Genomic DNA, 24,103 nt, shown 5'->3' with positions numbered 1-24,103 from the left:
ACTTTTTTTCAGGGGCGTCGCAATGCGTTGGTATCTTGATGCATGCCCATTCAGTTCTCTTAGGTGGTTCTTTTTCACATTAGGCCAGGGGTTCTCAAACTGTGCGCCGCTGCACCCTGGTGTGCCTTCAACGTTTGTCAGGGGCACCGCGGAGCGGTGACCAAGACAAGTCTGGTCAAGGTTCTGGTCTCAAGAGTGGAGGGCCTCATAAAAATGAGATCTGACTAAAAAATTTACTATAATTTACCAGGTAGGACCTCAGAAAACCACTTGGCCCGGGGACCATGATACTCTTAAGACGACACTGTTGACACTACCTTATATACAAGCTAGTAGCTCTTGCCAAGGCACCTACAGATAACGTGGCTTTTCTAGGCACCCTCAATCCCTAAATACAGCCGAGTCTACCTGAGGCGCCCAAAGAAACAGGGATACTTCTTGGAGCCATTATCCTAGCCATTACTTCATAGGTTCAGTGGTCTCTCCACAATAGGTTCCTGTGCCTAATTTCTTCAGCAGGTGCCTTAATCAACGTTCATAGTGGACCTTCACAACAGCAACAGAACGAGCATTTGGTGAATGCCATATCGTCAGAGCTGAGTCACCTACGGTAGGTATTTCTAGGAGTTCTATCGAGAATAACCAATATCGGGGGGGGGGGGGAGTTACAGCAAGAAGCGGGCGAGATTTTGTCCTTCAATAAAGGCGGTAAGGGCTGCTCTGAACATGCTTTCACAAGAAGAGCTTGAGAGCAGTTTTTTTAAAATATATAATAAAAACCCCTTTTTTTCATTTCTACTTCTCTCAAATGAATAGTACAAACCCAATCACTGAAACTACTACTACTACTACTAAATCAGACATGAGCCTCGTCCATATGCCTCTGCGGAACTTCTAACGAATTGGTACATATTGGAATGTTTGTGTATGTATAGTGAACCTTCCGTGAAGTTTGTTTCTGTGTAATGCTTGCTATGTGTAGTGCCATCTGCAATCAATTTTTTAAAACTATGGGGTTTTTCTCAACTCATAGGGATCCATTCAAATATTACGTAAGCAGATTTTCAGCCCTTTTTGACCCCCCACCCTCTTGTCAGCAAAACACTGACTCCCCTCCCCCCGTCAGCAGCTTAGAATATTTCATATCTTCAAAAAGGGGTGGTTGATGACAAAAGCAACCTTCAAATCCTCCTCCCCCCTTGTCATCAAAAGTCAGCAAATCCGAAACTCCCTCCCCCCCCCCTCTATGCTGACGTAATACTTGGATGACCCCTAGTGAGTGAAGTGTAATGAATGAATAATTGCAACGCTGTAGGCCTGTTGTTTTCTGCGGCGAGACTTTTTAACGGCAAGATCGGCTCGCATTCGCGACTCGAAGTTAGGAACCGCAGGAAACCAACTTCGGCCAACTTAAAGGCGGGTGCGTGCCCAGGGCTCGACTTTTGAAGGGCCCGAGAAACTCAAACTTTACACTTTTTTCTATTAAGGGGCCCCAATATTTTCTTTTGTGCCTGAGGCCCCCAATCGATTTTAATCCGCCTCTGGGTAAAGCATTTTACTGGCGAACTGTTGATCCCAAAGGCATACGTCCAGTTAGAAAAACTATCCAAATAACAACGTGTGTAGTACTCAGATATGCCATTTGTGTTGAAAGGGGTTGTATAGTTATTAAAATAAAAATGTTAAGTTTTCTGATACGGACATCCTGTGCTTAAGTGTTGAAAGTGCTCAACAACAAAGTTGTTGCCCTGTCTCTTCTGATGCCAAAAAACAAAAAAAACTCACATTTTTAAGCGTAATATTCGCTGAGATATTCGAATTCGAAAAACGGAGGAAAGTTGGGGAACAAAATAGCGTTAAATGCGATATAAAGGTTTACCCGTATTTAACGCTGTTTTTTTCCCCAATTTTCCTTCGTTTTTCGAATTCGAATATCCCAGTGAATATTGCAGTTAGAAACTTAGAATCGTTTTAGTTTGCATCAGGAGAAACGGGGAAACAATTTTCTAATTGGGTTTTGGGGCGTATGGGAACACTATAAAATTTAATTTTTTTTTATTTTAATAACTATACAAAACCGCTTGCAACGTGTGAATGACATATTTGAGTATCACAGGTTATTTGGATGCTTTTTCTAAGTAGGGTGACCATACGTCCCGTATTTCCCGGGACAGTCACGGTATTTTATCTTTTTTTGGCCGTCCCGAGTTTCTGGCAAAAGTGTCCTGGTTTTTCCCGTATTTTACAGCAAGCCTACTTGAATTTTTATTCTTTATTAAAGTCGAAGATTGAAATTATTTTTCAACTCAAATTATTTTATGATAGTTACAACTATATATGATATGAGATATTAATCTCCCACATTTGCCTTAAACGTTTTTTTTCTGTGGAATACATTTTAATCCACTGAAATTTGCAGTAATGCATCATTTCCCGCCATTGTGATTTTTCCGTAATGTCAACAATATTTGGCAACTTTGTTTGGTTTTGGCGTCGTTTTTGGCGATAATTGCCAAAGTCCCGTATTTTCCCGTATTTGGAATCCCGCTGTCCCGTATTTCTCTCGAGGAAATATGGTCAGCCTATTTCTAAGGAACTAGGGTCAACGGTTCGCCAGTAAAATACCATACGTCCTGTTAGCTATGCACCTTGTATAGAGAGAGTTTTTTTTCTTTCTCACTCATCATTTTAGTCATTGAAGGTAGAAAATGAAAAATTCAGTTTTTTTTTAAATACAATTTTTTGGGGGATCAAAAATCATATAGGAGTCAATGTAGGCAAAGCCGTAACTAGCCGTTCCTGTGCCCTGTGCAGGAATTTGCATTTAGACCCATTCTGGGACTCCCTCCCCCTTCCAAATGTGCCCTATACGGGTGCATCTGTTGCACCGGTCCATTACGGCACTGAATGTAGGCAATATTTTCATTGGGGGCGTAATTGCTCTCATCCCTTTCTTTCTTTCAAACTGAGCACAACTCAGGTGTATCACCATCTATGGACGATTTCGTACTTAGTGAGTCGTGCCGGAAGTGTAACTGTGTGTGTACCTAATTGTCTGAGTGCGTATATAGTGTCGTGCTTGATTTTTCAGCCCTGCCATCTATATTTCAGAAGTAATGTGAGCGGTGTGTTATGATTGAATTACATTTGTACTGTTTGTAGGTCTGTTGCTCTCTGTGGCGAGACTTTTTAACAGGGACATCGGCTCGCATTCGCTCCTCGAAGTAGGAAACCACAAAAAACCAACTTCAGCAGACCACCACTGTGGCGATGGCGGGGTTTGAACCCGAGACCTCGCGACGCGAGCCCGTCACTATGACCACTCAACCACTACAGCGGAAATCGCTCTCCCTGCTCCCCTTCTTCATGGGTGCATGTGTGGTGTAGCAGTAGTAGGTAGGGCCTCCAAAAAATGGCTCAGGGATCCATGATGTCTTAAGTCAGCCACCTCGTTGGGCAATTTGCCTGTTGCGGCGTTGTATTTGTATTTGTAAACTGGGTTTAAATTTTAAAAATCAAAATATTCACAATAAGTTCATTATCCAATAAATGAGTAATTTAATTCAGGTGTAATTGCAAAACAAATGACATATAAATTTAGTTTTATATACATTTAATTTTAAATTATTATTTCTAAACCAGATATTTATTGAGCTAAGATCGTTCTGCCTGTTATTCCTCAAGTTAACTGAAGAGCTTTCAGAGTAACAAAGAGTTAGATCGTCAACTTCATTAACACTTCAAAAAAGAATGATTTTGAGTGAAACATAAAAAAATATTATTGGACAGAGCGGTTTCGAAATATCCTAAAAAATATATCATTATAGAAGGATTTATCATAGTAAAGTATACAAGGCCGCAACGAGATGCTTGGTTAGCCGGGCAGACACGCATTTTGGCACCCTCCCCCTTGTAATGTTGAGTTGGAGGAGGTGTAAAGGCGCCGTATCTGCACCCCTCAGGTACAGCGCCCGGGGCACCAGACTCGCCTGCTCTCTCATAGTTGTTGCCCTGTATATTGTTGTATGGAGGCGAGTTTAACATTACACTGTAGACAATTCCAAACAAGATTCCAGAACATATCGTTTTAGGGGATTTATCATTATATCGAGTATCGTTGTAGCGAGGTTTCACCGTATTTGTATTGAATGGAGGAATGTTTATTTTTTATTATTTTGTTGCTTCGTGCTTAAACTTGGTAAGTAAGTAACTTGGCAGTAGAGAATTTCAAACAGCAGCAGAATCTTTATTATCCGGGGTAATGATGAGGAAGAAGAACATGGAAAAACCAAAGCCACAGTTAAACCACCAGGAATAACCAAACAGACTTGACAAACCCCACGCGCCAGGTCGTAATGACGACTAGAAAACTGGTATATTGGCACCTAAAATTTTTTATATGCAATTGCTAAATATGAGTTTGAAAGTGGTACAAATTTTTCTGATTTTATGACCGTGTGCGTCTCAACATGAAAAAGTGATATTAAATCCCGAAAAGTTGAAAGAACATCATTTCGAACCACTTTTCTTGAGCAAAAACCACGCTCGGATCTCAAGAAATTTGGCTGGTGCCAACATTTATTTTTCAAACATTGGCCAAACATAACAGTAATCACAAAATAGTTTGCATAAAACGTATATCAATATATTTTGCTTGTTAAAAATAAATATTCATTGTATTCTAATATTCTTCATGTCAAACAATCACATTTAAATTAAAGCAAAAATACATAAAAACTACTTTGTATGCAATACGTAGTTTGTACCAGGTCTGATTTCTGCATCGAATATGGCATTTGTTGGAGACTTTATAACTCTCAACCTTGAATTTAGGTAGCATTTACTTTATTCCTTTAGAAGCCAAATGCTTTTGACCTATTTGGGCGGTGGGCTCTGAATGCTCACTTTACCCCAAGGCCCCTACAAGTCGAAGGTCCTGGCTGCCAGTAAAGCCAAAAAATTTGGGTTTCATAAATGTTGTCCTTAATTTATTTTTCTGATATCTTCGGTTTCTCTCTATTAGAGTCTGCTGTTTACGTAAAAATAGTTAGAATAGTGTACATATAATCATAACTTCAATAATAATGCTGCTTCTAATTACCAAATAAAATATTTTTCTAAACATTACGTTATCTGAGCAATAATTTCATGCTCGGCTATCCGTAGTTTTGGAAATTTTGTAACTCGGTTGATCCGCTTCTCGGAAAGTTCACTTCCTGAATAATCGAGATTCTACTGTATCTAAATTCTGATATCTGTCCTTGTTTCCATCGATGGTAGTCGTAAAAGCTTTAGGCCTCAAGAATATCCGAGTAAAACTTTTATGCATTCGCGAAATGCCTCCAAAATTAGAGAAACTCCTTTAGAGCAGCGGTTCTCAACTTTTGAATGCCCGTGGCCCGGTCAATTTAATTTTCCAAGTGGAAGGCTCAGTCATTCACACGACTAATGGGGAGTAAATGGGAAAACTTGAACGGTGAAAACCCGGCATGAATGATGTCGTTGCCCGATACTGGGCCGCGGCCATTCGGTTGAGAAACACTGCTATAGAGTGGCAACTGAGATAGCACTTACCGACACCAAGTCATGGGCAGCAAAGCTGCTTCCAGTTGAGTTTGTTGAAGTAAAAGGAGAAAGGATGAGATACGATTATCGTTGACTACACAAATGGGTATGAGAACACTCAACGATGTCTTGGATAAAATGAAATGACTGTATATGGACGTTTCTTTCTCCCCTAATCCATATAATACACCATCCTTTTCGATATCTAAAATTTTTCACATCTTTGTGTACAACCATTTATCGGCTCCTACCTTTTGCTTTCCACTAAGAGGAGGTTTTCAGCACACACAGGTCCAGTGAACTATCCTTCTGTGACCCTTTTGGCCATCTAGATGTTTTTTTCTGTGTCTCATGTTTGTGTTCTGATGCTAGTCTGTCTGGTCACCATGAAAATGTAACATTGTGCTGGTGTTGTGACATACTCATATATATATGTGTGTGAAAGGATGATTCAGAAATCAGAAGGTGATGATGGCACAGTTTAGAGAATGTTCTCGCGCTTCCAGGGACGCCTGCCACGCCTATTACTACTGCCCAGAAAAACATCTGGTTAACCATTCCCCCCCCCCTTTTTGAGTGTTTATGTTCTCCAATACAAATTAGCAAGCTTTGACTAACTTTTTCTCCAAATTTACCTACTGATGTATATTTCGCTCCGGGGCAGTCGTATTCTAGTGACGTCCAAGAGTGATGGGGTTTGGCTACAGACGTAGTTTTTATTTTATTCCCTTTCAACGCATATTTGAGAGAGAGAGAGAGTAGGCAATACATATGTCCACTAATAGTATTTTCTTCCTTTGTCGCCAATGGAACTACATTGACTTAAAAAAACTAAAAAAAAACTTCGGTGTCTTTTTGTGGTGCCGCTTTTCTCCTGTCCCTAGCACCCGCTTATTTTGTTGAATGGAATGGGGATACCACTCTGCCTACACGTTTCCATTTCTTCTAACATGGTCATAAAAATCGTCCTACTGAGAAAAAGACCCTACTTTTTGCCTTAAGCTATTCCCTGTTTCCTGAACAATATGGGATCGGAAATAAGTTGTTTTTTTTAAACCAAAATTAGTATTTTACGGAAAATTTTTTTAAATTTTTAAACAAATTACTATTTATGACTAGGGTGACCATACGTCCCGTATTTCCCGGGACAGTCCCGGTATTTTCTGTATTTTTGGTCGTCCCGACTTTTTCGCAAAAGTGTCCCGGTTTTTCCCGTATTTTACACGACGCTTGCTTGAATTTTTATTCTTTATTGAAGTCAAAGATTGAAATTATTTTTCAACTAATAAACTATATTATGATAATTACAACTATAAATGAGAATACTTATCTCCCACATTTGTCTTGGTGAACGTTTTTTTCGTGAAATTCATTTTAATCCACTGCAATTTGCAGTAACGTTTCATTTCCCGCCATTGTGATTTTACCGTAATTTTAACAACATTTGGCAACTTTGCTCGGTTTTGGCAATAATCGGCAATGTCCCGTATTTTTCCATATTTGGAATCTCAATGTTCCGTATTCCTCTCGAGGAAATATGGTCAGCCTATTTATGACATATGACATGACTATTTATACCAAGTTGACTATTTATACTATTTATTTACCAAGGCAAAAAATAATTTCAATTTTATTTGCGGCCCCTTTTTTTAATGGCCCGGTGCGACGCAACCTTTCGCACCTGCCCAAGTCCGGCCCTGCTCGTGCCCCGGGCGCTGGACCGCAGGGGGCGCAAATTTTATTCTCAAACCTCTCTTTCAACATTACAAGGGGGCGCAAATTTTATTCTCAAACCTCTCTTTCAACATTACAAGGGGGCGCAAAATGCGCATTTGCTCCAGGTGACGAAGCATCTATGTAGTTGTGGCCCTAGACTTTCAAGTCTATCTCCGCCTATGCCACGCAGCAAGGCTTGGCTGAAAAATACGGGTTATATGGTCACGACATGTTCGACTTGTAACCTGATTCAAAACGCAGACGATTTCCCGCCAAACAACATTTACCCTTTCTGCAGATGGCAATTCAAAAGCACGTGGTCTAGTTGTTGTTAAAAAGCATTTGACCGCGTGGTTGTCCAATGGCGGATTTTCATTGATTTCTTCTCCCAGTTGTGGTTGTTTTTGTTTTTTTGGTTGCCACTAATTACATCGTATATGATCGGGAGGCGCGATCCGATCAAGAAAAGATTCAAGGATGAGTGACGATGACAGAGACAACGACATCGAGAGCGACGTAAGAGAATTAAAATTTCGAAATTAAATGGCTGCTCTTGGGTTTGTTTACTACGTGCGCGCCCAGTTTCATCTCAATTACGTTGTCGTGAAGGTTTTTTTTTTTATTGTTCGCGGGAATTTTTCTATTCATGTTCCAACTCGGGGGCGTCGGATGTGTTTCCGACCCGTGGGTGCTCGGACTAAACTTGAGGTGGGCGATTTCTCCGAAATTATCTACGAAGGTGTTCGAGCACCCACGGCAAGTTAAGGGCAAACGGGGCACATGCCCAAGCAGTGCAGTGCCCGATTGTGACATGGGTTCCCCCGCATACCTGCAAAAGGGTGAAAGACCTTTGGTTAATCAGTGAAAATATGCTAGGGGGGTCCCTGAACAACACTTGCCCTCGTGGAAATCAGGGTCTTTGCCCTCTGTAGGGTATATGCTACATGAATTTTTCTGCCCTTCTCTTATTCTATTTATGTTTCCTTGAACACTCATTCATCATATTTGCTGCCCTGTGCTATATGTAACCCGCTTTGTCCCCAGTCCTGTAAATATGCCATCAAGTCTCTTAGTCACTGTTTTGGTCACTCACGTACTTGCATACTCTCTTGGTCACTCACACATTCTCTTAGTCACTCTGTCGTTTTCTGATGTTTCACTCTGTTGTTTCTCAATGACTTGATCCCTTGTTCTCTAGGCCACTATTTAGTCATTCACTGGCCTGATTCCTTGGTGCCGATCCTCTACGCAGGGCTGCAACTAAATACTTTGCCACAAGCCGAAATTTCGGCTCCCCCTGGCACCATAGGCGGAGATAGATTTGGAAGTCTGGGGAGGGGGGCATGATGATGATGATGTCAATTCATATATGCATATATACATTAGATCAGTGGTGAACTTCACTTTTGACGCTGGGGGGTGGGGGCAGTGTCCCCCACGCCCCTGTATCTCCACCCATGCCTGGCACTTAGAAGAAGTAGTTAAAGATTAAATTCGGCTCCCATTCCGATCCAGTGCCAGGCCTTTTCCTCCCCACCTAGTTGCGGCCCTGTCTCTAAGTCATTCTTTAGTCATTCGCTGACCTGATCGTTCAAGGTCACTGTTTGGTTGCTAACTGACCCGATCCCTTGCTCTCAAGGTTACTCTTTAATCTGATCTCTTGCTCTCAAGGTCACTGTTTTTTAACTAACTGACCTTATCCCTTGCTCTCAAAGTCAGTCCTATAACCACACACTTTCTAAGTCACTATTTTGGTTAGTTCCGTGTGCTTGCATATGCACTAGACAGGGACACCTTGGAAGTCCCTGCACAACAGTTTGGGACGTAACTCATAGCTCAAGAATTCTTGTCTATAAGTGAATTTATACTACCCATCTCGGAAGTCCCTGCCAAGCAAGTCTGGTTAGTGGTTAGCTCAGGATCCTCCGGCTGTTAGTAGATTTGTATGACCCATCTCAGAAGCCGCCAGTCAAGTCTGGGTTGTGACCCATAGCTCGAGTCCCTGGCATTGCCCCCCTCCCCCCCAGTATCAAAGGTGGAGTCGACTGATCTAATGTATATATGTATATGTGAATTGACATCATCATCATCGTGCCCCCCCAGACTTCCTAGTCTATCTTCGTCTATGAATCAAGTAAATAGATTTCAAACTTCCGAAGAAATTTTTCCAGGTCTAATGAAAAGCTTCAGCTAGATGACTGGTCAAAAGACTGACAAAAAATTTTTATAATTGATCTTACATGTGCATTGTTAAATTGTCATAGACCTAATTAAATGTACTAGAGATGTTAAGAAAAATGTATTTGCCGTATCTTACATTATAGTGTAAATATGAATTTAAAAGGAAAACTAGTTTCCTCCGCTTGGAAAAAACTCCAACCAACACCATCCATAATAGAAAGCCTCAGCGTGAAGCTTGTGGCTTTACTAAAAAAGGCAATTTCATTTATAGTCATTGGATATACTGCAATAAAAGGTAGCCTAAAGATTTTACATGCATCAGCCTGCTATATCCAATGGCTAAAGGTAAAATGGACTTCTTCAGTGTCGTCAAAGTTTCGGGCGGAAGCCTTGTGCTGTAGATGATGTTGGCCCATTTCTACAAAAGGCTGATGCAATTATTATTTTGTATACATAATTAAATTAGTGAAATTAAGTTTACTTGATGTTATGAAAAATATACATTTGCTTAGAGATGTAAAATTCTCTAGAATAATCTTTAAGAAAATAGGCTACTCTCAAGAATATTCTTATCCAGGAAAATATTCTCTGGCAGGACTACTATTGTAAATAACTTGAGAATATTATTCTTATTTTTGATGAGAATAATTCTCTGGTCATTTATAATATAAATATATATAATATCCTTGAAAATATTCTCTGGAAGGACTATTTTTACAAATTACTGGGGAATATTCTTATCGAAAATAATAAGAATTATTCTCAAGTTATTTATATAATAGTCCTTCCAGAGAATATTTTCCTCGATGAGGATATTCTTCGGTTATTTATAATAGTAGTCCTTCCAAAGATTATTCTCAAGAATATTTGCAATAACATGCATTATAATAAATAATCTCTGTAAATAATATTTCGTCTCTAAACTATTTTAGGATAAGAATATTCTCTGATAATTTATAATAGTAGTCCTTCGAGAGAATATTCTATTTCCCCCCCCCCCCTCTATCTCTTCCCATCAAGAAGGTGGGGAATATTGAAGTTTGTAGCCCACAGTATTAAAGGTTAAAAGCAAGAAAATGAAACCGAAATAGCTGAATTGCATAACTTGCAAAGAACCGTGAGTGATGCAGAATTTAAGTGTATGTACATTAAAGAAAACAACAGTTCTGCATCTTAGAATGGAGGTGATTGTATAAAAATAGCTTCCTTTGTCAATCAACTTTGACTTTTGCACTTTGCTTTGAATTAATTTCTGAAAATTTATCTAATTTTAAATAATGTTTTAAGGTTTTAATCTAAAGGTTTCTAAAATCTTTGTAACCAAACTTTTTAAACCTTTCATAATGACGAGGAGAATATTCTCGAACTAAAAGTTTTCATTGGGGAGGGATTATACCAAAATTTGTTTTGTTGTAAATGTTTCAGGCAATGAAAACTGATTTATATTTCATAATATAAACAAAATTAGTAAGAAAATTGAAATTATTTAAAAGAAAAATGAATATTCTCGATTATTCCCCAATTTTTACATTTAGGAGAATATTCTCACCTCATATCTCTATATTCGCTATATCTAAAGCATAAATTCTAACTTATAAGATAAGTTATCGAAGGAAAAATACTTTTTTCTAAGTGGTTTTTCCTGCTTTGGAAGAAACTGTCAAACCCTGGCAAAAATATAATGGCAGGGTCGTCTTAAGAGCATCATGGGCCTCCGCTCCAAGTGATTTTTCTGAGGCCCTACCTTTTAAATTCTCAAAAACTTCAACCAGTTCTCATTTTTGTGAGGCCCCTTCTTTTGAGGTCCCCAAGCTATGCTCGGGTGGGCCCATGTGTCAAGATGGCACAGTATAATGGGGCCCATGTGGAAATAAGAGCCTTTACTCAGAGCGAGATTTACAGTTTTACTCCCTGTAGGCTACACAAATTTAGCTGCTTTTCTCTCATTCCAGTTTCAATTTTCTTGAACACTCATTCATCAGATTTGCTGCCCTATGCTATATGTAACCTGCTTTGCCCTCCCTCCTGTAAATATGCCATTGTTTCTAAAGCCCTGTTTACATGTGCAAGATTGGGGGTTGCTTTGGTAATTATTACCTGCATAGCAGCTTCTTTTGCTCATGGGGAAAAAAATGAGGGACGAAGATCTGTAAATAGAGTCCCATCTTTGTTGCGAAATAATGGTGGGTGACTCTGGCCTCCTCTCCCATTATCCTTTGTGCCGCAAAAACCACTGTAAGCTCCTTCTTCAGCCATCTTGAACCAAACACTTCCGTTCAACCCACATAACTAGTGACGACTTCCGGAAAGAAGAGGGGAATACTGGCATATAAACTAGGGGTGTAAACGGGTTGTAGCAAAAATCCCTGTTACATGTAACTTCCTGGGATATTTTATTGCACTGTAAACAGGGCTTTAATCACCGTTTTGGTCACTCACATACTTGCATACTCTGTGCCACTCAAATGCTTACTCATTCTTTAGGTCACTCATTTGTTCATTCACATGCTTGTACATTGTTTTGACCATTCACGTACACACTCTCTAGATCACTCATTGGTTGCTCATTGACCTGATCCCTTTCTCTCTATGTTACTTCTATGATTGTACACACTCTAAGTAACTCTTTTGGTCAGTTCCATGCTCAAATACTTTCCAGGCCACTCTTCTGATAATTCATGTGCTTGCACATGCTCTAGGTCACCCTTTTGGCTAAGATTCCTTAAGCAGGGTCGCAACAAATTTGACGATTATTTTTTGTCAACTGATTACCTTCGCACTTTGGTTCTTTTAAAATTTTTCAAGCCAATGCACTATACTTATCTATTATGGCACCATTTTCATTTCTGTCACAAGCATCGTTATTATCACCATAACCTTAAGGCTGCTACACACTACAGATTGACATGATGGGGCCCTATGTTACGTCAGAGTAGTGTGTAGGGACCTTCATGTTTCGTTATGGTGTTCGTCATCACTGAAATTTATTGAGCAATATGTCAAAGCCCAGTTCCTCATAGTGCATTCTTTGCTCATGAATTTTTTAATTTTTTTCATGGATGAGCATTCTCCAGTCAGTAAAAAAAATAGTTTTTGACAGAGGTCTGCATGATACCTGTAAAATTAATTATAGTTTCTTGCCCGAAATGCATATCGGAATCGCTTCAGACACATGGGTGTTCGGCCTGAGCTTTAGGTGGGAGGTATTGATTTCAGAAACTAATTATGATGGTGCTTGAGCACCCACACAAAGCGAAGGGCGAATAGAACACATGCCCAATCTTTGCCCAATTTTGACGTTGGGGGAAGGGGCACCTGTGAATAGGGCCAAAGGTCTTTGGTTAATCAGTGAACTTTTTTCTTGTAAAAATTTTGGGGCTGACTAAATGATGGGATTCCACTTGCCCATTTGGAAATCAGGGTCATTTCCCAGATGTGGATTTACGGTTTTGCCACTCTTCTCCTATTCTTGTATCATTTTCTTGATCACTCATTCCTCAAATTCATTTCTTTCTTCTCCCCCGCATATATAACCTCTGCTTGTTAGCCGAGCTCATGTTTGTTAATTTTTGAAACTAAATTCTTCTAATTTTTCGTCTTTTTATAGAAAAATCCCTAAAAATTCTGAAATTGTGCTTCACAAAAATTAAAAATCCCTTTAGAAAACCCCTTTGTTCTTGCAATCTCTGTGCCCATGTTGTTTCAAAAAAAAAATGGGGGAAATTACAGATTCTTACCAAATATGATACCAAAACTAAGCAAAATTTCCAATTGCTAAAATCTGCAGAAAAATCTCCAGTGGCGGGAAATAAAGTGCTACTGCAAATCACTAGATTAAAATTAATTCCATGTAGAAAAAAATCTAACTTGGTAAATATGTGAGATGAATAGTCATGGTTATAATAATCAGCTTGATTTCAATAAAGAATAAAAATGCAAATAGACTTCGCTGAAAACACAGGAAGAAACAGGACAATTTTTTTAGAAAAAGTCGGGAGGGCCAAAAGTACAGCAAAATATGGGAATGTCCTGGGAAAAATAGGTCAAATGATCACTTTTGAAAAATCCTCAATTTTCTCTTTTATTTGTATGGCACATTTTCTTTGGCAGCAAAATGTTTTGCTGCTAGAAAATGTGAAGATTTTTTGAGTCTGGGAACTGTCGCCTATGCTGCTAGTACTGAAGCTAACTATTCTGGACATAGGAAACATACTTTGAGGCACTAATTTTTTTTTCTCTCCCGTACCCGTCACAGGCATTTAATGCAACTGTCAGTCCCTGAAATGTGCTGCAAATTCCACACCCTATGACCCTGTTTTTACAATATAGCATTTATATCCACAGGCAGACAAAAGAGCACATCACAATGCCCTGGAGAGAAAACGTCGGGATCATATTAAAGACAGCTTCAGTAGTTTGAGAGATGCTCTCCCATGCATGGCTGGAGAGAAGGTAAGGAAATTATTATTATATTTTTCAAATGAATGGGTATCACAATAGAATGAAAAATCTGCGTGAGAATCTTATGCCATATATAATATAAGTGAAACTTCTAGGTTTGACATAACTGGATGCACCGCAATTGAATTTAATTTTAATTATTTAAAATTGAATTTAGAAATTTTAAATTCAGTTGAATGCTATAATAATCGATAGTAAGCCCCATGTGTGGCAGATTTGTTCACTAGAAATTTCTGGCGATAATCATGGTAGTGTCTAAATCAGAGGGGGAGGGGCTTTTTATCGGAACCGAAGTCTAGTACTGGAGTGAAGAGTAAGAAAAAAGTGATGCGCTCTGGATGTACAGCATTATGACAGCACAGCCAATTAGGAGCTGGCACTGTGACATCACAAAACTTATATTCGCTTGTGAAGTATGCTCTCCTGTGGCCAGGGGATGCGCGTCATGGAAGGGGTTAGGGAGCGGTAATAAATTGTCTTTGTCTGACACAAACAGTCCAAACCCCCCACTTTATTATCTTACATAGCGGAATGTATATTGACATCCCACCACCACCCATCTGCTTCTCTGCACTTTATCACACAATCAGTTATCCTGTGGAATGGGTTTTGAGGAAAAAGAAAGTGTTATATATATACACTTTTTGTGATAGTTTCTTTTCCATAACAAACGTTCACTCTTACAGAGGTTTCACTTCAATAATCAGTACACATTAGAACCCCACTGAGCAATGAAGCTTCTATCAAAGAGGAATGCTTTCTTTTTTTCTTTTAATTTTTGTACAAATAATTATCTTCTTAGTAATTGTACTTCATTCAATAGTTCAAATTTAAATTTTTTTTTTAATCTTTTTATATAGTCCTATACCCTATGCATGGTCATGAAGTATTGAGTGTTACAAATTCCTTATATTCCAAAAAATCGTCAGGATTTGACAAAATTGATTGCATAACATTTACATATTATGTAAATGATGTTTTATCATTTATTTTTAATTTAAGTTTTATCACAGATGAATTTCCATAGCGTCTGAAACTTGTGATCTCCAATACACAAAAAAGAACAAAAAGCATGTTAATAATTACAGACCGATTTCTTTACTTTCTGTCTTCTCAAAGGCCATAGACAAAATAATTAAATCCAGAATAATTAAATTTCTTGACAGCATTAATTTTTTTAGTGAGAATCAGTTTGGATTGAGAAGGGTGAAAAGTATAGAGAGGATGCTCTTGTTAATTTTTCTTCAAATGTATAGCAGATAATAATAATTGAGGAGCTTATTTTCAAGACAACATTTCTACTTTTTTCTGAAATGCACTTACTTTTTAACAAGTTACAAATTTTTTGGGATTATCTCTGTCAGATTAAGCAACCAGAATTATACAAACGGGAATATTTTTGGTAGAACTTATAATGTAAAGTTAGTCATTCCTATCAAAACATAATATATCCACCTTTTTCATATACTTTGGTATTTTTCATCTCTTGATAATGGACACCCATGGAACTGGAAATTTTTTCCACTAACGAGGAGTGTCCGCTAACCCTTTAAGACAGGGAAATTTTTTTGGAAGCATGGAATTCTTTTTGTATCTCACCTGCACAATTGTTCAGGCTCAGGCTTAAGGGGTTAATGGATAGTAAGATACATTAAATCCTGTTTATGTAATTTATATAAAACTGTGACCGTCAGTGAATGTGTCCACTAACGGGAGCATCTGTTATGGGAGGTATCATTGTAGAATGATCGCGTATCTTAGGGGCCGTTCAAGTATTACATAAGCAAATTTTTAGTCATTTTTGACCCCTCCCCTTGTCAGCAAAAAGCTGACCCCCCCCCCCCTTGTCAGCAAAATTTCGTCATCAGCTCTGCCCCTCTGAATCCTAACTCATATTTTCATAAAGGGTGCTTGATGATGTAAGCATTATCCAAACCCCCCCTCCCCCCTTGTCAACAAAGTCAGCAAATCGGATACCCCCCCCCCCCCCCATCGATGATGATGTAATACTTAAACGGCCCCTTATGTTAATGATGAGACGGCAATGGGGCTACCTTTTTGGGCTGGTTAAAACCTTCTGGAATCAACAGGTGACATAGAAATTTTTAATTTTTAGACTTGACTTACTCAAATTTTAATCAAAAGGTACCATTTCCACTAGTTTTCTTCCAAAACAGAACATTTTCAAAATTCAAATGTGGATAACTCCCTTGAATGTTGATCAAAAAGCATAGTATTTAAACATTCTATAATTCCTACATGCTACTTGTTGGGCTATTTGTGACTTCTGTAAAGCAGTCCATCCACAGAAAAAAAACTTTTTTACTTCTACTGTAGATTTAACAGAAGTGGAAATGTTTTTTTTAAAATAAGTTCCTCAATTGTAAAGTTGTATCATTATTTTTAGATATCAGCAAAGCTTTTGGTACTGTGAATCATTGTGTTCTCCTAACTAACAGTGATCTTGGGGGAAAAAAAATTGATGTGTTCATATTGTTTTCCATTTTTGAAAATACGTGAACCTTTCTTGTTTTATGTGCATGGGTGTTTTATGCTGCTGTAATCATCTTTGCAAATTTTTCACTCTCAAGGCCTCCAGGGCTCAAATACTAAAGCGGGCGGCTGAATACATCCAGCAAATGCGACGGAAAAATTCAGCTCATCAGCAGGATATCGAGGACTTGAGAAGACAAAATAAAATGCTCGAGGATCAAAGTATGTGTGTTTTCAATCTTATTGGCTGAACTGATTATATACTTCTTTTTATTTTTTTGGTTTTTTTGTCATATGGGCTGTATTAATGCTTGGGCCTCAATGTTAGTGAGATATGGTGGTATAATTTTTAAGAACAGTATGTAAATTGGTTAGTAGTGCCTTTAGTCAAGGTAGGGTGCCCCAGAGTACCACTTTTCTGGGGAAACTCCATGATGACTTCCACTGAGATCACCCTGATAACACCATCCATTGAATTTAGTTTGAGTGTAAAAGTGGATCACAGCTTAGAGAAAATAAAATTATTTTAAAATTTTGTGCTGTATTATATCAGGTCAGCATTATGTTTTTGATGTAGTTGCTTAAATGGTGTTTATGCTAGTAACAGTCCTTACATGGAATGCCGTTTAAGAGAAAACAAAATTAAAAATAGCTTTCATAGTTGACTGTTTTGATGTTCAGCCAGTGGATGTGATGAAAGTTATGATGAAGAAGAAATGATAAAAGGAATTTTAGAGAGATTGAATCTGAAAGAAAAAATGATTTCGCTATTGTCGACAGAAGTCAAGAATGTGGAGAAAATCTAACTGAAGATTACATTATTTTTCATTATAAATCTGAATGGGAAATGACGTCATTATCGGATGAAGAAGAAATTCAGATGCTGAACACCAAAAATGTTGCAAGCTCTATATCAACACACTAAAAAAAATTTTTTTGAGAGGCATGAAAAAATACAGAAAATCATTCCTTGTCGTTAATTGAAATGGAAAGTTTTGTGTTCATGAAGTTCCAGGAAATGTACAATGATTTTTAATTATTTTGCTGCATGTTGTAGAAAATAAATGTAGGCTTTGTGGCTATATTCAGTACTTTGATAAATACAACATGCATACTGTATTATGTATTTAAATTTTGTTTTTTTCCAGCCACATACATTTTTTTTAAATTTTGGCTGTCCCATCTTTTTATATAAAATGTCCCATTTTTCCCTTATTTTCAAAGCACACTTTAATTTTCAAAATTAAGGACTAATATTATTTTCATAACTTATAAATTACATTATGATAATTATGTTTCTATCATAATTAATTATAATTATAGTCTGTATATTCATCTTATATATTTGTTAAAAATATGGGTTTTTTTTTGTGAATAACATTCCTGTCATTGGCAATTTTGGCGATAATTGATACCTTTGATTGCCTTTGACAATTTCTTTGGTTGCAATTGGTAACTTTACTTGCCTTTGATAGTTTTTTTTGCTGTGATTGGAGATTTTATTTAAATTTGAAAATTTTTTAATTGGCACCTTTACTTGCATTTGACAATTGTTTTGGTGATAATTTGAGACATGTGGATCCTGATTTCCCATATTTTTATTAAGAAAATATGGTCAGCCCATGTATTCATTGTGTTGTGGGCATTGATAGTTTTCTAACAGAACACCTTTTGCGGGTCTGAGATCGTGCATTTGTGGTCTAGACCAGTGATCGGCAAACCGCGGTTTGCTGGCCACATGCGGCTCAATGGCCCCTTGAGTGTGGCTCTTCCACAAAATACCACATGCGGCTCAATGGCCCCTTGAGTGTGGCTCTTCCACAAAATACCACATGCGGGCGCACTAAAATTCCAGGTTTTTGGAAAATCATGTTTAGGCACGCATTTTGGCCATTTCGTTCTCGCTCCCTTCCCCTCTCCTCCTAAGTGAGTCATCTTTTTCACGGGCTTTTACCGAAAAAAAAGAGTGAAAACTTGACGCTATTGTCACGTGACGCTTCCGCAACCAAACATGTCGGTCGAAACTGGGAAGTTCTGGAAAATTTTTTCTAAAATGAGGCTTTTTTCCCTAAGGTACTGGGGGTAGAGGGACGCAAAAGACGAGTATCCTCTCAGAACATGGGAGGCATGCAGTGTTTTCCATACTAAGAAACGTCAATTACCCTGCCAGATCATAGAAGACTATGCTCCTGAGCCACCACCTCTCATGACGGCTCTCCCAAAGCCTCCTCTCTTCATCCAACATCGGTCAACACTGCTAGGAGCCATCCACGAGCAGTGTCGTCTTAAGGCATGGGCCCACCCGGGCACGGCCCGGGGGCCTCAACAGAAAAGGGGCCTCACAAAAATGAAATCAGGTTAAAATTTTCGAGAATTTGCCTGGTAAGGCCTCAGAAAAATCACTTGGCCCGGGGGCCCATGATGCTCTTAAGACGGCCCTGTCCACGAGAGGCCACACCTCTGAAGATGATGCTCCTGGGTCTCCGCCCCTCTCTCCATCTGCATCCAAAATCGGCCATTGCTGCTGAAGCAATCCACCAGGGGCGATCATCCGAAGACAATGCTCCTGGGCCCTCTGCCTGACAAGATGGTCCGCCTTGGGTTTTCATCGACGACGTGCTAACATCTCATTGGACAAGCTTACAGTGAACCCGTCTTCCGCACATTTCCCAGATCAGGGAGTCAGATATCTGAGACAACAAGTAAAATGATAAGTTAATAAAATTTAAGTAAAGTTTATTAAGTTTATTTTAGGGAGTGTTGTGGAGTGAAAGAAGATGTAGTATCGAGGATTGAAAAAGGTATGTTGAGATGGCTAGGTTATCTATAGAACGAAAGGAGATAGATGAAACAAGCATACAAGATGAGTGTGGATGGGAGAGTTGGAAGGGGTCGATCTCAGCGAACGTACCTCAATCAGATTCAGGACATTTTTATCAAAGGCCAGCTTAGGAGTATCTTAATTAAGTTAATAACAATGTACCTACCTATATAGTTTAAGTTTAAAAAATTTGGATTTCAAAAGAAGTTTCAATTGTTGTACTGTTGATATTTGGCTCTGTTGACTAATGAGTGTGCCGATCACTGGTCTAGACCATTCAGTTTTATGATAAAGAGTCTCACAGAGTCTAGTTCTTTTTTTAATGCATTTTTCTTTTACATAAATCATTTATTTCACATGAAATGATTCGAAAACTTTTCGAAAGAAAAATAAGGTTATAATGGAAAATACAAGATATACAGAAGACTGGATGTTGTGAAGATATTTATTATTTGAGATGTTAATTTTTTTAAGGAAGGAAAAAACTCATCTCTGCCTCTACCGGGAGTCGAACCCGGGTCCCGGTAGAGGCAGAGATGAGTTTTTTCCTTCCTTAAAAAATTAACATCTCAAATAATAAATATCTTCACAACATCCAGTCTTCTGTATATCTTGTATTAACAAGTGGAGAGCGACATTCATGTCATATATAATGGAAAAGTGATTCTAAGGCAGATATAAATTAATTGGGCTACGTTAACAGTAATTCTTATACTGATTGGTACGAAAATTCAGCTCACTACATAGCTATGTCAAGTTACGAGTGAATCCACATCTAAGAAAACATTAGTCGAATCTGTATTCATCAGCCAAGGTAGAAATATCGCGAAAAAAATCATAGCCAAAAAATTTGTTATCTAAAGTATAACTATGTATCGAATAATTGTGCAGTTTCACTATGTAAGTTAATGGCCAACTCATTATAAAAACTTTTTATTTCTTCCTAAACTTCAATACATTTTTTTTCTTTCAGTTCGAAGCTTAGAAAAAGCAAAAGCTACAGGAAATTATGCTGCGGCCGTCTTGGAAGCCTCCCATTATGGAGTAAAAAGCGAATCTGCATTTGATGGAACCTCGGAATCCGAAAGCTCTGATACAGAACAAATGAAAAAAAGCCAACGAAAAAAACTCAAAACAGGCCCAGCAGATACCCCGATGCGTACTTGAATAGCTTTTTTATTATTTATTATCACTTACGCATTTCATAAACAAAAAGCGCTTTTACATGATTTTCTTTTCTATTATACCAATTACGTGTAAATAATGTAGATTTAAAATTCATTTTTAAATCATCAAACATCCATACTTTGACATCTTTTTGTGAAATCTTGTCACATTTATTATGAATTTCAGACCGCCATCATCATAGTTCCATTCATTAGAATGAAAGCAGCACATACCATTTTGTATGTATGTGCAGAATTTTTCTCTCTGTTCGAATGAATTACATAATTTTAGTGTAATATATAATTCATTGTGTAAATCTGTATATATACATATATGTATGGGGGAAAGATAGACATTTCATTTGTGTGTACTGCAGGGCCTGACGAATCCCATTGCCAAAATAATTGGTACTGGCCCCTGGAATTTCTGTTGTGTGATCACTAAATTTTTGTCTGAAGACAAAAATGTTTCAGAATTTATATCAATGTACCCAAACATGGAAAAGGGGGTTACCAATTCCCAGAAAAGTAGAAAAAAATGAACATTTTGAACAATTTTCTTGCAAAAAAAAAAAAGAATGCTTGGCTTGTAAGATGTTTTGCTGGTAATTTGTCAAGCCTTGGAGTACAACATAGCTTGATTTTTGAGGAACAGACGGGAATCATGTTCATTTAGTCAATGATTTTATATATCAACAGCAATGCAAGTACAAAAAGCTCTTGTGGGAGGGGGAGGAATGAGTTTGTTGTTGCTATTGTACTGTATTTTTTCATGTGTGGTGACATTGTGGTGTTGGAAATATTTTCACAAAGTTCTGCTTTCTACCTCTCATTTTGAACTTGCATACAACCAGAATCATCTGAAGTATTTAAAACAGTGTGAAATTCACACCACTTCATGTTACGTCTTACATTTCATTTCACATATTTTACTGCATGTCACATTAATGAGCTTTAGCCACCTTTGTGTTTTTTCTCATGCTCTTTTGAAGTTTTGACTATTTTTTTTTAAGTAATTTTTTTTTCATGCTATCGATAATTCTCGTGCCTTTTCCCTTGGTCAGTTAATGAGGCATGTCTGAAAAATTCAACAAATTATGAGACACCAAACTTGTATCCACTCCTTAAATGAAGAAAACCACTATATTACTATAAAATTAGGTTTCAATGGCGAGTTTGTAATTTTGAATAACACTGTATTTCTCAGAATAAACAGAACATGGCAGTGGTTTTTGTACAAGAGGAATGTGTGAGATTTTTCAAGCATGTGGCTTCATTTCCTATAGAATGATAATTAATGCATAAAACTATTTTACTTTTTTGCTGAGTAACTAGTGGGATGCCCCCACCCCAGGAACTAGAGGTGGGGGACAAAGGAGGCAATGACAGATTTTAAGGAGGAGCAAAAATACCTTTATAAAATCATCAAATTCTGCAATGGGGGGAGAATTGCCAAACATGATTTTTGTCTCCCCCCCCCCCCCCCGGTAAAAATTGTTAGGTTTGCCTGTCCACGCTCGTTTTTCCTATCTTCATCAATGAGAAGAGCACCCTGAGGTTGGCATTAACTGAGCTGCATAAGGCTGTAGCCAGAAATGTATTTAAGGAGGAATTAAACTGGTAGGGTGGGGGAAGCATAATTATGTGACTCATCTGCGTCACCCATTTCCTCACATTGTGGTTAAGAGGATTGGGCAAAGAGGATTGCCAAAATCCCTTCTGATGGATATAGCATCGAAGCTGCATGTTTGATACTAGTCTCATTCATGTTTGAATAGTGCACGTGGAAGAGGGAAATATATTACTGTGTAGTCCACAGGTTCCAACTTTGATATCGGGGGGGGGGGGGGGGAGAGCAGAACTTATGGGGCCCCCTGCTACTAATGTCAAAGATGTTTTATTAGTCAATGAATATGGTGTCCTGGGAAAATGCTCTCACTTTCCTATGCAAAAGTCGAGTCCAGTGCTTGTCTATGCACAAAAACTTACATTATTTAAATGGGATTCTTCCCAACTGGCTTCTGGTAATCCAACAATTTTTGTAATTCGGCATAATTCTGGTTTGATGTGTGCAGAAATAATGAGTCTCCTGTATTGATATTTTTAAGAGTAATGTTATGCACAGCATTTTTTTTTTGTTATAAAAATTGAAACTTCCCCCTACCTGTTTGATCTATGAAATCTTGAAATATGCCAATAAAATCATATTGTTTATAGTCTAATCAGTAAATTCCAGACTTTTGGTTTGCAAGTTAGATTGTTGTCTCTCAATTATATTATACTTATACTCTTGTTTAGAAAATAAGATTTTACCATTCTCAAATTTATCATAAAAAATTGTCAAAGAAGTTTTCAAAAAAATGAATGAATTAGTATCATCATATCATTAGTATCATCTATAGCAGTAGTAGGTAGGGCCTCCAAAAAAAAAATGGCTCTGGGATCCATGATGTTCTTAAGTCAGCCACCTCGTTGGACAATTTGCCTGTTGTGGCGTTGTATTTGTATTTGTACACACAAATATCTTTAGAGAATGGATAACACAATATGAATGTGTTTTGTGAAAAAGAAAAAATTGTTGGTCAACACCATGTGATTTGGATGATAGGTTTTGGCTCACAAGCAGTGCATCTGTCTGTAGATTGAAAAAGTTGTATCCCAGATTTAGAGTTTCTTTTCAAAGTACAAAAAAATGTTTGTTAAGCATGCTCAATTTCTGTGGCTGATAGGCCAGGAAAAAAAGCCTGTTAAATGCATGTACAGTCGACCCTCCGTATTCTCGGTTTTTTTCCGTTATTGGAATTTTTTATTTTGCAACACTCAGAAATTGTCATTCATGTGTTTTGCTTACAAAATTTGAGTTGTGCATGTTTAGGATGGCTCGCTAATGACATTACTGTAATCACTAGACCCGTGGCAGCTCCCAAGAGAGAAATAGTCACCTCGAGTTAGATTAACCTTTGGCCACAATGTGCGCTAAAGAGCACAACCATTTCTACAGAGCCAACTGAAGAGACTATAAAAGACACTGTCACTTTAGTGAAACAGGTGGAGAAGGGTTCAACAGTATGTATATAGAAGTCGAACAGCTAACTAATAGCAATTCAGAGGTATTGACAGAGGAGGAATTAATGCACTTGACTGTTCCTGAAACTGAAGCGTTACCAGATGAAAAAGATCAAGATAAAGAAGTAGAAGACAAGTTCACCACGAGTAACATAGTGGAAGGGCTTCACACGTTCAAATCAGCAATAGATTGTTTTCATGACATAGATCCCTCTATGGTATGCTCTTCACATGTAGAAATATTGGTAGAGGAAGCCTTGTCATCATATTCCAACATACTTGATGATATGAAGAAGAAACAGCAAACAGAAATCGCAATGTTCTTCCAGAAAACATCGCCAACAATCGCTGTACCCTCTTTTACATTCCCTTATACCTCTGCGTTACCCTGGTCTTCTCATGCTGTTCAATAAACGAGATATACAAGACAAAAACTATGGTTTCGGTTATTCGGGGTCACCCCAGGAACGTAACCCCCACGAATACGGGGGGCCGACTGTATGTACAAAATTGGCTACTCTCATTTATGCAAAATTTTTGAATAGGATTCTGTAAGCTCTTGCACAAAAGAAGTTGAAATGTTTTTCGAATAGCATAATTTAGGCCAGTGTTTTTCAACCTGTGGTCCAGAAGT

At 38.1% G+C, this 24,103-nt stretch overlaps 1 protein-coding gene across 1 annotated transcript; it reads left to right on the top strand.

Moving 5' to 3' along the window:
* Positions 1 to 7,589: 7,589 nt before the first annotated feature.
* On the top strand, positions 7,590 to 21,525 carry LOC149066108 (protein max-like). Its single transcript, XM_089253141.1, has 4 exons — positions 7,590 to 7,797; positions 13,807 to 13,914; positions 16,515 to 16,638; positions 20,211 to 21,525. Exons 1-4 carry the CDS (start codon positions 7,759 to 7,761, stop codon positions 20,402 to 20,404), a joined length of 465 nt encoding a protein of 154 aa, XP_089109267.1. The 5' UTR covers positions 7,590 to 7,758; the 3' UTR covers positions 20,405 to 21,525.
* The last annotated feature ends 2,578 nt before the right edge of the window (positions 21,526 to 24,103 follow it).

Source organism: Pholcus phalangioides, unplaced genomic scaffold (assembly GCF_987345545.1).
Source record: "Pholcus phalangioides strain wild (caught in Gottingen) unplaced genomic scaffold, Ppha-v1.0 ptg000032l_1, whole genome shotgun sequence".
NCBI classification, from domain to species: Eukaryota; Metazoa; Arthropoda; class Arachnida; order Araneae; family Pholcidae; genus Pholcus; species Pholcus phalangioides.
Note: the sequence above shows the minus strand (reverse complement) of the source record. Positions and strands in the feature narration are given on the sequence as shown.

Bases quoted from the DNA above. Each gene is read 5' to 3' on its own strand.
- LOC149066108 (XM_089253141.1), top strand. From the start codon at position 7,759: ATGAGTGACGATGACAGAGACAACGACATCGAGAGCGAC. The intron at 13,915-16,514 runs GTAAGGAAATTA...TTCACTCTCAAG, and splicing joins CATGCATGGCTGGAGAGAAG to GCCTCCAGGGCTCAAATACT. The intron at 16,639-20,210 runs GTATGTGTGTTT...TTTTTCTTTCAG, and splicing joins TAAAATGCTCGAGGATCAAA to TTCGAAGCTTAGAAAAAGCA.